The following is a 17,554-nucleotide window of genomic DNA, read 5'->3' on the forward strand; positions in this document are numbered from 1 at the left end:
AAGATAATTATAATCTATATATTACTCAATAGAATTATAAAAGAAATTATTAAGAGGGCAATTAAAAAAATCTATTTTTAGCTCAAGGAGATATTGGAGCCATTAAAAAAAAAATTTTGCTTAAGGGGGCTATTCAAATTTTTCAGGGGGCTCTAGCCCCAGTGCCCCCCCCCCCCCTAGCGACGCCACTGATATAGAATTTTATATAAGAAAATATTAAATCATATCGTTTTAAATTTGTATTAATATATTCCTGTAAATGTTTTTATTAATATGGATTGTTTTATAGGCATAGCCAGGATTTTCCTACGGGGGGAGGAGGATTAATTAATTTTTGGGAGATTTGCCTTTCTTTTGTAGGCCTTTTGGCCCTTTTTACCTGACCTTCAGACAGGTTTCCTTAGCCTATATATAGCTAGAAAATATTTTTATAGGATAGGAGATTTATTTTAGTAAAAACAAGTTTTTGTCACTATTTATGAAAAAAATTAAATTTTATATTATATTATTTAGTCATTTTAAGGACACATCACTAGTATCGTTAAAAATTGAACGCATTCACGTTCAACTTTCAGCTTAGGAACGCGTTAACATTCATTCAAATCTTTATATATATTTTTTTCATTTAATATTTACTTTAATATAAACAAATATCATTTATTTTTTAAAACAAAATATTAGTCATGTTTAAAATTAATGGTTTAAAGTGAATAAAAAATATTTTATAAAAAAAATTCCTTATTAATTTTTGGATCTACCACATTGTTGACATAAGTTCCAGCTTATATATTTTTTTCTTCTATTTTGTTATCGATATTATAAATTGTAAAGTATTTAAATAAATATACCATTCATGAAGAGAATTAAGGATAATTTATTTGACAAAATGTCGATCGTACCAATTTGCCAAAACCCTAACTTAAATATCAATCTACTAACACAAGTAGAAACAAAAAAGATCAAAAAAATACAAGAATTTAAAACTTCCAATTTACTCCGATAGTTATTTTACAGACGGCAGTTTTTCGCTATTTTATAACTTTTAAAAAAATTTAGGCCCAAAAATCCGGCTTTTTACAAATGATGCTAAAGAATTTTTATATATGCTTTAAGAAAAATTTACCTTTGGGAACACAATTATGAGATTGTATTTTTTATTAATATGATAGAAATTTTTAATAAAATAAAAAAAATATTCATTCATTAAAATAATCATTTCAAAATTTTATGGTTCAAATAGAAGTTATTAGGATTTTGTTTTTAATATTATTTCTTGGTATATTTAACTTATATCAATTAAATTTACTCATATTATTATACAATAACATTTTAATTGCACATAATTTTCATAGCTTTTATGCTATATCTCAATCCTTCATCTATAAACTATTAATTGCAATATTATTTCCTTTAATAATTGTAATTTATGGATATATGAAAAGTAGTTTAAATTTTAATGCATCATTGACAGGTTTTAGATATTAATATTTATCATATACTGTATTAAATATGAATATAATAAGAGTCTAAAATCAAATAATTATTTATTTTGAAATAAAATAGTTAATATAATGTCTTATATATCATATTTTTATTAAGTTTATCTACATTTATTTAAATACACATAAATATATTTAACAGATAATCAATATTATAAATAATTTTTTATTTTATAAATCATAGCATTTGTTGTTGGGTTCATTCTTACTATGACTTCTTATTCACTTAGCATAGCTATGACATTTTTCTTTCTTACAGCATCTAAGGCTACCAAATATAAGGCAACTTTTAAAAGAAAATGTGATCCAGATTGGCATAAAAGTTTTTAATTTATTTCAATAAAACCTTTTTAATTTAGATGAATTTAAATATCTTTATATTACAGTAATTTAAAATTGTCTAAATGTTATACATCAGATACTTGCAGGCCTGGGCTAAAGACCCAATTAGGTCATACAAAATTAATAATATGTAATGCTGGGCTTAAAATATTTTTTTTCAATAACCCATATTAGGCAGAAAATTATTTTTTATAAACCCAAGTCCTTGCAATTGATATTTCTGTAGACCTGTTATTTATATCAAGACATTTTTTTAAAAAAATAAAAGGCTGTAATCTTTATCAGGGTGAAATATCAAATTAAATTAAGCAATTTTTTTTAAAATCATTGATTAAATCAAAAAATTTTAGGTTCAAACAAATATAAAAATTAAAAAAAGCCACCTAAAATGGATTAATATAAAAATCACAAGTTTATAACTCTAAATAAATTTTTAGCCTGTTATATTAAATATATGTATGCTAATTTTATCAAGAACCATTTAAGATCTTGGTCTTGATGGGTATGATGGTCTGGGGGGGGTGTATGGTATTTGAAATCTCAATTTTAAACCATTTCATCAGAGTAATTTTAAATCTGAAAAATTTTATTTTTCAAAATGTATCCCAAATATGTATAAAGTAGAGATCTGCAAAGTTAGGCCCAGCCCATACCCAGCCAAGTTTGGGCCTAATTTTATTTAAAATAATCGGGTTTAGGCTAGGCCTGACCTAATATTTTTAAAAAAATTTGAGCTGGGTTGGGTCGGACCTTGAAATTTTTATTTTATAATTGAATTTTTTATTTATTGAAATTAAATGTCATATAACATATGTCTTTTATTTTGAATAATTATAAAAATTAATTTCTATATTTAAATAAATTCAGGCTATGCCGGGCCGGTTAATTTTTTTAAAAAAAATTTCGGGCTGGGCCAGGCCGGCAAATCTTTTTTAGAAAAATTTTGGGCCGGGCTGGGCTTGAAAAATTAGGCCCGATGCAGATCACTAGTATAAAGGACCTACCTTGTATTTCAGAAAATTTTAACATCCTTTGAACTGAAATTATTTAAAAATTTTAATTGATACTCTGGAATTCATTTTTGGCAATATTTAATTTGAGCATTGTCCAGGTGCACGTTGACCTTTTCAAAAAGGCAGAGGGGTGATAAAAATTGCTATTTTTTTAAAAAGATATATATCTATAATATAAAATAATGAGAAAATATTATCATAAAGTTAAAATATAATACAAATTATTACATTTTTATCTGAGACCTGCAGGAGAAACTGGTCTAACCTAAGAACCCACCCTGGAATGTACTAAAAAATAGTATGATTTTAAAAATCTGGGCTGGACTAATTTTCAGAAGAGTAATTTTACTGCTCATATTTTCAATCTCCTTGAAACAATTTGTAAAATATAGCCAAAATTATACAAAATAACAAAATATTAAAATTTTGGGATGACATGAAAATAATCAATAATAAAATAAGGACCAATAAAATTTTTTTTTAAAAACTAATCTTGTTCTGAGATATTATAAAATCCATGGCTGTGCTTGAAAATAAAGAGAAATTCAAATTGTAGCAAAATTTTGCTTTCTACAGTCTTTGATGCATACTTGAGTTCTTGCTTGAAGAATATATATATATATATAAATTAATATTATATTTCAGAGTTCTTAAAATCTCTAGATACAAAATTTCCGTATCTGTATCTAGTTAAATTTTTAGAGCTATCTATCTATTTTTTGATACATTTCGTTATCATTTTATGTTACTTTTTTTTATATTAAAAAAAATATTTAAATTCAATTCATAAAATATTAAATAAACCAGAAACTTTATTTTACACTTGAATCATGACGTAATTTTAAATTTTGGTTGATGAAAGTTTCCAGCTAATTGTAATCAGAAACCTCTGAATAAAGATCCAATAATTTTATATGATATTTTTAAGCACTCCCCAGGGATATAAATAACTAGTCAAATTTTATATTATTCCTTTAGAAATGAGTATTGAATGTGGGGATTTTAGTATAATTAAATATTATCCCAGTATAACATTATAAATAAAGTATAACACCACTCTGCATTCAAGTGCCAGTAGAACGACTTTTTAGTGTGGCTATTATCTTTACAGATAATGCCTTAATGATGAAAATTTTGAGAATGTCTATAACTAAAATTTAACAATAAATTATATTTTTTTTTTTATATTGAGATATCAACTCAATCATTTTTTTAGCTCACTTCATAATTTGAATTTTAATAAAATCTTTAACAAGTGTATCTTTGGGAAAATTGTAATGATATCTTAAGACGATATAGCTTATTTACATTTTAAAAGTACCTTTTAACAACTGTTATATTTACTTATATTTGTTCTAATGAGATGTAAATATATACCCCTTCAAAAAATTTTAACTTATAAATAGGATTTTATTATTAAAATGTAAATTATTTTTGAACCCCTCCCTCTGAAAAAAATTCTAAATATGCCACTATATTATTTTTGCTTTTGTGGGGTTTTAAAAAAATTATCAAAAATCGTAACTATATTTTAAAAATTGATATAAAATCAGATCAATAGCAAATTTTTAAAAATGATTTAATTTATAGCTCACATGTTATACTCTTGAAAGACCTGATTTTTGCCAGAATCGTAATCCAGCTTTTATAAAATTTCAACCTTGTTTATTATTATGGAATTTAGACATCAAAGATCAATATAAAATAAGGGTAGTTCAAAGTTTCATTGCGAAATTGTCTGAAATGCCCAGGGAAGTTCTCTACACGTGACGGAATATGATTCCAACAAAATCCAAATTTAGAAAACACGCTTTAAAAATTATTTAAGTTTTAAAAAGTTTGCTAAAAACCTAATAAGCTAATAGAAGAGGCGTATAAAATTTTTTAATGCCAACGAGCTAGAACGTTTCTGTCCCATAGAAGACAACGTGTATGTTTTTAATACATGTTAAAGCTTAATAAGAACATTTACAAGAACAAGAATTGAAAGGAATATTAATTGATATTGATATCTATTAAATAAGTTTAAGAGATAAATAATAAAGTTTATCTTTTAAAATAGGATAATATCTTGATTTTTTGCCCTTATTAATTTTTTATTACATTTTATCATGTTCGCCAATGGAAAAGTAAATTATATATATATTATTGCAAAATAGTTTATATACTGTTATAAACTTCTTAAAAATAGTTTATATACTGTTATAAACTTCTTAAAAATAGTTTGCGTTTTTTTACCCTTCTTTTGTTTTGAATTAAGTACATTTAAGGTTAACATATGGTTTTTGGGTTTTCTTTTTACCTAGGGGTTTTTCTTACTTTTAGAGTAATATTAGGGTGTTCGGCAAATATAAGTTGGATATTTAGGTCCGGGAGATCGCCCTGCGTCCAGAGGTATATTAGAGTTCCGGAAAGTATAGGAGGGTAGGTTTTATCCCTAATTATGTATGATAAAACTAACACAATTCCTTTTTGCAAAAACGTTACTTTTTTCACTTTACGCCAATTTTATTTTAATTTATAATTGCGCGTTTTATTTTCCCTATAAAAGGGACAAATTTTTATACTTAGAGATATAATTAATTTTTTGTTTTAAAATTATACTTAAAAATATACTTTATTTTTTTTGATTAATTTGGATATACACTTTTTTATTTTATTAACAAATTTGAATTAAAGTTTTTTTTGAGTAAATTATTCATGCCTCTTACACGATCCCAGATAGACGAACTCCCTACCGTTCAAACTTTTACTCAGCCCCGACTCTTCATATACACCACAAGAAAAGTTCTTAGATTATTAATAATATCTTTTATTAAAATTGACTTTATCATTTTTTTAAAAAAAATATCTAAATAAAAGAAAAGTTGTGAGCTTATTTTTTTTAAAAAACAACATCGGGGGCTAATTAAAATATATTTCATTTTTCAAATTTGGGTCTAATTTTTTAAAAGGGTGCTCTGTATGATTTAGCTAGCGCCCCTTGACATCGTCCTCTCCTCAGTAAATGGTTTAAAATTGAGAGATTCCGAATCACCAATTGAGGATTCTGAATTAATCATTATTCCAGATAAATTTACTACATATTTAATATATATTTTAAATATTGTATTTAACATTGTAATAAGAGAAAAATATTAAATATTTACAAATTGTATTATGTATATATCAGGCTAGGTTTCTTTATTAGTTTTTATTATACATTTGTTAGTGTCTTGGTTTTAGTATTATTGGATGATTTGCACTTAAACTAATAATTTTATCAAGATGAACAACGTTATAATACAATTTTTGTTATTATAATTTTAGGAATTTTAAAGTTTTTTTTAAAACTTAAAATTAAATCTAAACTATCAGTGCGTATATTATTATTCAATACTATCTTCCTAATTTTTTAGTTAAACATAAACTTTACTGTTTCCGGAGCATGTTGTATAAGCCCTAATAATTTTTTATTACATTGTTTGCATACTACTTGATTCATTTAGTCTTTAACCTCGTATAACTCATGCTTTCTACAACCCTCTTTTATAAATGAATAAGAAACATTGTAAATTTAAAAAAAAAATAAAACCTATTTATATCACTGTTCATGATTGTGATTGTATTAAATAACAATTGCACATAAACTTTATAAAATTAAGCTAAAAATTAAAAAATGTCTAAATTCATAATCAAACATTAAGAATCGAAAATCCATAAATTAATTGTTTAGAGTTTTTATTCATAAATCTTATTAACTTTGTTAGCTTTTCACCGCAAAAAACGACCGGTCTAGTATTCGCCTACGTTGAATTAGATTATAAATTTTTTAAATATAATCTTATTATAGAAAATTTACTGGATTATTATGCTCATTTTAAAGATAAAATATTGTAAATAAATACAGCATCTTATAGAAAGAGTACTCAAGTTTTATGCAATGGTGGTGTACCTGCGATTTTAGCAATTATATACATTCTAAGCCTCTATTTGTCAAAGCAAAATCAATCTTCGTCACCTTCTACATATGACAAAATTCTAGACAATAAATGTATCATGTCATCATCTTTTTCTAAGACTTTTGAATCTACAACCCTAATGCATTTGACGATATCGATTCTAACAAGTATATGTTCTAGTTGTGGGGATACTTTGGCCTCAGAATTAGCTCCTATCACTCATTTAGGGTCTCCTATACTTATAACCACCGGGTACACAGTGCCTAAAGGTTGATTCAATATTATTACATACTATAAGTTTGTTCTTTATTATTGACGTTGATGGATTTATTTATTAAAATATTATCATTTGAACATAATCAACATTAATTTAATTAGGATATAATGAGAAAAAGTAAATTTGATTATTTTAAGTGCTGTAAAACTTACTTTAAAAAAGTAACGTCGTTATTTTTTTCGTCACCTCCCTATTTTCAAATATAATAATAACAAATATTACAATTTTTTTCTAATTTTTTTTTTAAAAAAAAATATTATGTAATTAAGACTATGAAAATTTAATATTTGAAAAATATCGTTATCAATAAAATGTATAAAAATTTCTAACCATTTTTTATGATCAGTTAAGCAGGAACACAGTTTTTGCTGTGCTAAAGACTTATTAAAGTAAGATTATATTTAAATAATATATTTAAGTTATAGTAATTCATTAAATACTTAACTTTTTATTTTTTAAAAATTTGACTAATTTTCTCAATAAAGTTGACAATCCTCAAGATCTTTATCAATTTTTTTAAAATTTTTGGATTTTAATGACTTTTCTTTAAAATTATTGGATTTTAATTACTTTTCTTTATCTCTTTTGTTTAAGCTTAATACCACCTTTTGTTTTTGACTTTCAAAAATCATTCTAAAAAATAAATTCAAAATAAGCCTTTGGTTAATTTTTTTATTTCTCCTATTTACGGTTAATTTAATTTAGACATAGGATGAATTATTTAAGAGTTAATTTTTCATTTGAATCAATTTATAACATCATTATCCAATTATATGTATGAATAAAAATAACATTTAAAAAAAACATATAAAATAATGTATAATTTTTTTTTACTTATTTCTAATTTTTTTTAAACTTATTTCTAATTTTTTTTCATGTTTTTAAAATATTTCTAGAAGTAACGAGTTGCATACAAGTAATTTTGTTATTTTACTCGTTACTTTCCCAATGATAAGTGACGAATGAAAAGCTATTTTTTCCCCAAATTTTAACTACGTTACCTCACATACATACAGTACTATATAAATCAAAGTTTTAATATAAAAAAAACAAACTTAAATGTAACAACTAAAAACATAAAAATTAAGTGAAATTTTCATGACTATATTAAATAATCTAATTTATAAATATGATGAATAAAAGGAACTAACGGTGGGGTCACAATTATAGGGCTTATATATAGCTTATTAGGAGGCCTTTTCGTTGGCGTGGCTTACATAATCTCATCTTTACTACTGGAATGCAACGAATCTATCTCAGGCTCCAACATATCCTACTTCACTTTAAACTTAATTTTGGTCATTTCAAGTTTTTCTGGCTTGTTGGGTTCGGTTATTGATTCCATCTTGGGAGCCATTTTTCAATACTCAGGTTTTTATATTATTTTTTCGATAATTTTATTTCATAACTATAATCAATATGCTCTAGGGTGCCATAGACTCTAGGTGGCCCTTGCCCACTCGAAGCCCGGGGATAAAAATTTTAAACCCGGCGTAGCCCATGTCCCTTTATTTAAAAGGAATTATGAACACAAACTTGAAATATTTATTTTATTTAATAAATATTCAGTAATAATTCTAATAATTTTATTGATAATGAATATTAAATATTTAGTAAATTAAATTACCTCACGATAATTCGGCGCTGGAAATTAGGCGCGGCGTCAATTCGGCGCGTATCATATATAGTTGGAATTTTTTATAAATTTATTAGTATAAAACAAAATAAATATAAGTATTGTTGAGAGTTGGTCCATTAATAAACTTTTCATTTTTTTAAATAAAAATCTAAATTTTATTTACTAATTGCCTAATATCAATAAAAAATTTAATAAAATAAAAAAAAATTGATTTAATAAACAAATATTTATACCATGATTTAATTGTTGAACCCAGGCTTGTTAATCGGTCCTTTTAAAAAGATCGAATCCCGATCATGATCTTTTAAAAAAAAGAGGATCGAAATCCAGGATCGACCTTATTTTAAAATCGATGCAAAATTAACTAATATAAAAAATAAATAAATATGGTATAAATTTATTGTAATTGAATATAAAATATAAGTATAACAATTAGAATATATTTATTTATAATTAAATTAGCCTTTAATAATAAATTTTTTTCTAAATTATCATCATTTATACAGCCACATTTTCCATTAAGTACATGTTTAGCTTCACTAAATAAGCGCTCCATCTAAGCGCTTGATAGTCAAGGTGTTATATTCAATAAATGTTTTTTTTAATTAACATAATTATTAAAAATATTCACTGAATCATCATTAGAATAAAAAAATTTATTAATGGAAAGAGCATTTTGTGACAAGTTTTTCCCAAAAAGGTATCGATCCATGCATTCATTTGAAGGATTTGCGTATGGTTGACCTTGCAAATTTTCTAAATGGGTAATCAACCTTTCTTTTAGTAACAAATTTTGTGGCAGATTAATAAAAGGCCAATTGAGCTTAAATTTTGGGTGAATTATTGATGCCAATATATTGCATAGTGAAGGAAATCTATAATTTTTATTAAATGCATATTGTTATGATCTTTAAAAAATAATAAAAATTGTTTTTAAAAGAATTAATTACTTCTAAATGCCTCTTTAGGTTTGAACTGCTAATCTTTGAAGAAGATATTTTGTTTTTGCATAAAGAGCATTTAGCATAGATCATTGTATGGTTACTTCCATCCGTTTCACATAAAGTCAAATCCTTACGTAAATTATGAAATGGTAAAAGATTCTCATTCTCACTTATATCTGCTGTCACATCGATAGAAGTAGATGTATCATCTTCTAAATCTATAATGGAGGACATTATTAAAACCTAGAATTTATATTATAATATAATTAAAAAATAAATATAACTTGTTCTTACAAAAAATTTGGGAAATTGTTGAAATATAAAAACAGGCAGAATGGTGGTTGATAAAATATGATGTAGATAGATATTTTTTTTAAAATAATATTTTAATTTAATTTTCAAAATTTTTATTTTATTTATTGCTTTTTAAGTAAAAAAATAATTTTTAAAAGGATCGGGAACGAATATTTAAAAAAATGATCTCGATCACGATCCACATTTTAAGGTCAGGATCTTAAATCCGAGAAAATTGACAAATTTAGGATCGAATCCAGGATCGGTTATCTTTTGATTCGATCCTTTAACAACTCTGGTTAAACCTATTTATTATATTATAAGGTATGTTGATCCCCAAAAGTTCAAATTATTTTTTAGATTTATAGGTAAGGGATCAACAAAGGGAAGTGTCATGCCAGAGGTTGGCATTTTAATAATATCCAACAACGATTATATTAATTTCAAAATAAATTATTGACTTTAAAATAATTTTTCCAGACTGAGACTTATTTTATAGATTTATTAAAAATCCTTGAAAAACACGATTAATTATTTTAATAAATATTTAAATAATCAGTAATCGGGCCATTTATATAATCAGATATAATTAATATAAAATTTTCAACAGTATCCCTATACACCTTTCTTGATCTTGGTGGTTATGTATCAGAAGTATATTGTTCAATTTTTGCTTCGGTCAACTATTGTTTTAAAAAGGTGGTGCGATTATAGCACAGACGAGAATGCTCTATGCCAACTTTTAGAAAATTTTCAAAGTAAATTATAAAAAATGATTGCATAGTAATAATAAAAAAACAAGTTTAAAAATAAATTACCTTCAACTGCATTATTTGTTATTGGGATTCCCTCCAATATAGCATCGTATTGATTCCGAAGGGGAATTGGAAACCTTGGTGCTTGCCACTCCTTTACTAAGAATTTTGGCAATTCATTTCGCTTCATAATACGTGATAAGATTATCTAAGACCCTTTCATTATCTTGATAAATTGGTGTTCGTATAAGTCCATAAAAGGCATCAGCTACGTCATCCACGGGAAGGGGTAGGAAGAATTATGTTTAATTTTATCAACATCTTTTCCTCATCTTGAGAAGAGAGAGCATTTGTCTTAATTTATCTATATCACTCACTTCCTGCATCTCTATCTAAATAATGCGCTAGTAACTTGCTAGCGCTTTGTATATGTCTAAAAATCGATAGTTATTGAGGGAAATGAATGATTAAAGGCATTTACACCAATAAACATACCTTATAAAATGGTAAATTAGTCAACCAAAGAAATCAGGGTATAAATATTGGTTTATTAAATTAATTTGTTTTTTGATATGATTAGATTTTTTTATAGTTTACGCAATTAGTAAATTAAATTGAGATTTTTGTAAAAAAAAATGAAAAATTTAATTAATAGAACCAACATTCAAAATGACTTCTATTTAATTCCTTTTGTTTTATACCAATAAATTGTCACTATATTAGATACGCGCCTAATTTTCCGCATCTAACTGACATAGGACCAAATGAAACTTATTCAACCCAATTTTCTATTATGAAGTAATTGTGTTCTTTTATCCAAAAATGCCGCTGACATTTCAAAAATTTGCATTTCTTGCTAAATGAGCCGGTATCGCAAAGAATATTTTCGCTATTTCTTGTTATTCGGGTCCATTATGATTATTTAAAACTTTTCTTGTTTTTTAAATTCATTTTTTAATTGTGAAATTCAAGCAGAGAGAGGAATAATAAGAAATAAAAAATTCATACTTGGCTGGTCCGTCCAGTTCACCATTTTATTTATACAACCCGGCTCAGGCCAGTAGGACTCTAATGTTCATTATATAAATCAGAAAGGTTTGAGTCAACATTATGCTATATTAGGATGACTTCGAAATGATATCTAATAAGATACTGGTATCCATATACCAGATGACCTAGAAAGTCGCGTTTTTAAATATTTAAAACTGTGAAACATATCCGTTTTTTAAAAATAAAATTATACTATTTTAGAGGGTGTATGAATCATCTAAAAAACATTTTTCAAAATTAAGCGACGGGTTTCTATTATGGTGGACTATATTCAGATGCTCGCCTTTTTTAAAAATTTTTTCCCTAATCATAAATCAACGTACAACACCCAATATTTTAAGATATATATTTAAAAAAAATAAAAATGATAGAATTATCATAATACATAAAAAATGTAATTAAACGAAATATATGTTAAATCGGTTCTATCTTTTCTTTTATAATAAATAACAATATCTTCTTCCGCCTTTCGAAAGCCGGATTGATTTTCTTCCAAAATTAGAGATCACACTTCATGAATTTTATCTCAAGTGCACTTATAGATCCAGAAGATCTTAACCTATTTTTATAAATAAAAGTTTTATTTATTTTGTTTCACATCATATAATCCAATAGATCCTGAGCAGGGGATTTGGTCTTCGGAACATGGAACCTGTTTCTCTAAGCTGTTTTACTTAAAGCTCATTGAACGAATAATCCACCATTTTGTGGGGGGATTCACGAATCAAACTTGGTGCATTTCACTTTTTCGCTTCATGGCCTAATTCTGTCAGTTTACGATTTTTTTTGTTGACATATTTTATTTATAACTGCAACTCTTCTGATTGGTTAAAAAATTTCCTTTATCTTCTCCTAAGATGTAAAATTCAATTATATTATCTACAGGTTAAATTTTTTCTACCATCGTCTTATTTAAGAAATACATAATCCATTTTTCTTTTTTTTTGGCAAGGCATCATCAGCTTCTTTTGAAAATTGTTAGTATAAGAATATATGATGTTTTAATGCAAAAAATCTCTAGAGCAAATACCAATCAAACGAACCCTACGGCATAATAGAGTTTTTTTTAAATTTAAACATTAACTAGCAATGTTTATGTAAACGATCGCATATTTTTAATCTATTTTTTTAAAAATATAAACATCAAAAACCTATTTTTATCCAGTGGAGATAATGACAACCCAGCTTATTTTTCAAATTAATAATAAGTAATTAAATATAGTAATCCTTTTTCCGGTAGCTTTATTTTAATAGGAGGTACAAAATTTCATAAATTTTGATTTTATATTTATTAAGATATTTGATATTTATGAAGGCTTGGGGTATTTATTAACCACACCTAGGTAAACAAGATTCCCCATTTATAAGAGAAATATTTTTGAGTAAATAATATCAACAAAATACTAAAAAAAGTGAGTGTTGCTCGAACCCACTAAGAGAAATAATTAAATTTGAACTTATTATTTTAGACTAATAAGCATCTATGTTATTTATATAAACATCCTGGGGTACTTTTCGGCAATTTTCCTTTTTCTTTGTGAGATTTTTCCTAGAATTTTCCTATGATTATTATTCTGATGTTTTCTTTCGATTCTCATATCTTATATCCTGCTTAAAATTAAACATGCAAATTATCTGAAAGTTTCGCCGGTTAATAAACAACGTAAACGTGATTAAGAACTTCAATCATCAATTTTTTGAATATAAATCACGATTTAAATCAACATTCTTTTTTGCTTGTAATTTAAATTATTCTTTTTTTTTAAATTATATCTTATTTTAATATATTAATATAGGTATAATTAATTTTTAAATTTAATTATTAATAATAATTTTGTAAATACTGATCCTAAATCTTATATAATAAACTAGAGGTCTGCATTGGGCAAGGTTTCGGCCCGCCCGCTGACGCCCGACCATCTAAATGGGAGGGCGGGCAAAAAATTTTAAGAACCGACGGGCGGGTTAAAAAAATTTTAAACTATTGACTGGTGGGGTGGGTGGGTTAAGAAATTTAAGCAATGGGCGGGTGGGCTAAAAAAATTTAAAATCATTTAGGTAAATATTAATTAAAAATGGTTCTTATGAACTTTTTGGATATTAAATATTAAAATGTCCTTTTTTGGTATCATAAAACCTTTTTTGTATATTTAAAATTACTTTGGTGGAAACAACAAAAAAGAGATTTGCCAAAGCTATCAAGATTAGCAAGAAATTGGCAATTCCTGCAACTAGTGCTTCTTCTGAACGAGAATTTAGCATTGCTGGAATTTAGAACAAAGAAGAACATGTTTGAAACTAGAAAATGTCGATTCATTATTATTTTTGCATTATAATTACATATAATATCAATTTTATATTTATATTTTTTCATAAGTATTTTATTTGATCAAATAAATTATCCATAATTTAAATTGAAATTTTTTTATGCTTAATATAGTAATTTCCATAATTATAAAATTTCTTGTCGAGGTGTAATGCTAAAATATTTTTATTAGATACTTAAAAAATTGCAAGAATGGCCATAATTAAATTTTATAATAGCGAGCTTGGGTTAAATTTTTTTTATAAATAATGGATGGGCGGGTAAAATTTTTTGGACTAATGGGCTGGCGAGTATTTTTTTTCAAAATTATGAGCTGGCTGGGCGGGTAAATTTTTTTAAATATTGGTTGCACAGGCTAATGTTCAAAAACCGCCCAATGCAGACCTCTATAATAAACTCCTTTAAAAAATCATTATAATGGTATTAATTATTATATTAAGTATTTGATTATAAAAATTATTCATGCAGTTTATAAATATTTGATAATCAAACATTGTTAACATTAAATTTATTTTATTATATTTTAATTATAATGTTTTAAATTGAGTATATTCTTCAATAGTTTTTTAATATTAATTTCACAGGAAATCAAGTAATTATTGTAACTAAATGAATATATATTTTCCCTCTAAGGGTTATTTTCCGCCAAGGCATGTATTATGAAATTATTTTTTTTATATTTAAATCAAATAAATCATGATTTAATTAAATAAATCGATTTTTGTCAACCTTATTGAGAATCATTTAATATATAATAATTTTATTTATTTATATACATTATTAAATCTATGGAATCAAAGGCTACGATACTGAAAAAAAATGTATAGCCAAGCAAAGCCATGCGATGCCAAAAATTGTAGCGATCGTCGATAATTTCCCTATTTTTGACAACAATACAGTTAACTTGCTATCATCTTGCCTTATAACAATAATAATGCCATATTTCTTCAAAGCTTTAATGCCATAAAACAATGTTTGTTGAAGAAATTTATCTTAACTATATTGTAACTAATTTGTATGTTAACTTAGGCCATTAGCAAATTTAATAAAACTTAAATCATTTATGTCACTCGTATATTTTTTATTTTGAAAGGCCTGATTTTTCCGGAATCCTATTACAGCATCTATTAAAATTTTACCACGGGAATTTTTAACCATTTTCGCCATAAATTTTTAATGTTTTTTTAAATATTATATTTAAAATTAATTTATATAAAAATTAATATCAGAGTAGCTAAAAAGTATTTTGAATAAATTGTCTGAAATTTACACCTTTTTTAAAATATATTATTATAATAAAATAATTGATTAAAGTTGTATTATTCATCTTATAATATATATTTCATTTTAGAAAAGAAACTGATGAGTTTTTTTATTTAAAAAGATTATTGTGTTTATATCGCAATCGTATGATAAATTGGTATGAATTTATAAAATCCTCGTAACTGTAAATAGCAGTGTTGTTAAAAGATACTTTTTAAATGAATCTAGATACAGATACATAGTCTCGTATTTATATAAAAGCTATTCATCCTCTATTTTTCCATGGGGGAGGGGTTGGGGATTTAAAAATATTTTTGTAGCTTCATCCCAAAACTCTATTTTGTTATTATTCATTTTTCACATATTTATCATTAACTCCTTTGACCAAAGATTGTGGTCATTGATTCTAAGGTCTATTTTATATTAAATTACTAGTGTTTATGAGGGCTTAAGTGATTTGGTACTTATTAATTGCTCAATCAGTTTTCCTTACTATAAAATAAAAAACCAAGTCATAAGACCGGCCAGGATTATTTTCGAAAAATTTTTGGCCCTACCCGGATTTTTTTAATCAAATTTCGGCCCGGCCCAGGTATTTTTAAAAAAATATTTTATGCCCGGCCCGGGTATATTTAAAAAATGTTAAAATACGGCCTGGACCGTCTACCCGGACTGGGGTTAGGGCCGAACCTGTAGGTCTCTGAGCTAAATAAAATCTAAGACGATACGCATTGAGCACGAAGTTAGATAAACTTTTTGATAATACTAATTCTAAAGTTTCTACCAACTATTAAGTAGAGTTTAATTAGTATATTATAGTGCTTCAATCCGTTTCATATGTATAGTTTAAAGAGAAAAAAAAATTTATTGGAAAAATGACAAAATATTGGCACCATACCAGAAACGAAAAATGTAAAATATTCAAATATCTAGTTTGTGCTTATATTTAGTGCTTGATTAGTATTCATTAATTCTTCTATCAGTTTCGCCAATCACAAAAAAGAATTAGCTAAATTCATACATAACGTCACTTTATAAGTGTGGAGTCAGACAAACTTTTGGAAACACTCTTAAACTTCCAATGAAATGTGCCTAATTAGTACATTTTAGTGCTCCAATTCATTAAGAATATTATGTAAAAGACATTTTTGGCAAAATAAGAAAAATTATCATATTGCAATCATCAGAACGAAAATTATATAAGCATTAAATATTTGGGTTGAACCAATAATCAATGCCTGATTAGTACTTATTAATATTCGTTAATCGCCAGCTACTCAGAGTTGGGTAGATCCTTAAAGATGGAATCTACAGATTATCTAATATAAAAAATGCGAGGAATAGGATAGTTGTATCTTTTGCTAAATAAGAGTATCTTTTATACAAGATACATTTTATGAAAAAAATTACCTATTCCTAGACCTGTATGCCGACCGGCCGTAGGCCGCCCGCCAATATTTTTGGCCATGTTGAAGCCGCCGTTTATAAAAATCACTCCAGCACCCCGCCGATATTTTTTTAAAAATAATTTCCATGGTAAACCTCATTTGTTGTAAATTTTTTATGTTATTCAGGATTTTGATGAATTTTTATTTTATACCTATTTTAACATCATATTATTTTGACATCATTTTAGAATTCAATCAATCAAAAATGTTAAATTCCAAAGGATACCATAATTTTACATATTTTTAAAATGGAAACCCATAGGTGTTTGATTATGTTAGTATGAACTGCTTGGGTCATGGCCTACATAATCTGGTTATAATCGATGGTATTAAATACTTTTTGTTGAAAATCTTATTAAAAGAATAAGAGAAATTATTACTGCTCTAAGATATACAACTGCAAAGATTAAATTTGAGTTCGAGGCAAAGAAAATGCCTAAATACAATAGATCTAATATCAGATATGCTAAATAGATTGTACTGATTTATAACTCAATACCAGTTTTTAAATTGGCGATTCCAATGAAAATGATTTTTTTATGATAATGATAAAATTATGAATAGATTTTGAATTTATATAAGTCTTCCCTTAAATAAAGATTAAAAAAATATGTCATATCTGTAGTATGGTATATAAATTATTATTAAAAAAAAATGTTATATAACTAGGCGCCAATTTACGCCGCCTATGCCGATGGCGGCTAAAATCGGCTCGTCACCGGCCGCCGAGTTTTATTGGCGCACAGGTCTATCTATTCCTACT

At 25.8% G+C, this 17,554-nt stretch overlaps 1 protein-coding gene across 3 annotated transcripts; it reads left to right on the forward strand.

The window, feature by feature from the left end:
- Window positions 1-1,224: 1,224 nt before the first annotated feature.
- On the forward strand, window positions 1,225-15,218 carry LOC135931804 (transmembrane protein 19-like). 3 transcript variants are annotated; one of them, XM_065469102.1, is made up of 6 exons: window positions 1,225-1,276; window positions 1,684-1,821; window positions 6,744-7,064; window positions 8,216-8,443; window positions 12,370-12,522; window positions 14,881-15,016. In XM_065469102.1, exons 1-5 carry the CDS (start codon window positions 1,228-1,230, stop codon window positions 12,516-12,518), a joined length of 885 nt encoding a protein of 294 aa, XP_065325174.1. In that variant the 5' UTR covers window positions 1,225-1,227; the 3' UTR covers window positions 12,519-12,522; window positions 14,881-15,016. The 3 variants fall into 3 exon arrangements, with proteins under 3 accessions (XP_065325174.1, XP_065325172.1, XP_065325173.1); XM_065469100.1 differs by lacking the exon at window positions 12,370-12,522 and having other exon boundaries at window positions 14,881-15,218; XM_065469101.1 differs by lacking the exons at window positions 1,225-1,276; window positions 12,370-12,522 and adding an exon at window positions 1,420-1,471 and having other exon boundaries at window positions 14,881-15,218.
- The last annotated feature ends 2,336 nt before the right edge of the window (window positions 15,219-17,554 follow it).

This window comes from Gordionus sp. m RMFG-2023, chromosome 1 (genome assembly GCF_954871325.1).
Source record: "Gordionus sp. m RMFG-2023 chromosome 1, tfGorSpeb1-WG-v2, whole genome shotgun sequence".
NCBI lineage: Eukaryota > Metazoa > Nematomorpha > Gordioida > Chordodea > Parachordodidae > Gordionus > Gordionus sp. m RMFG-2023.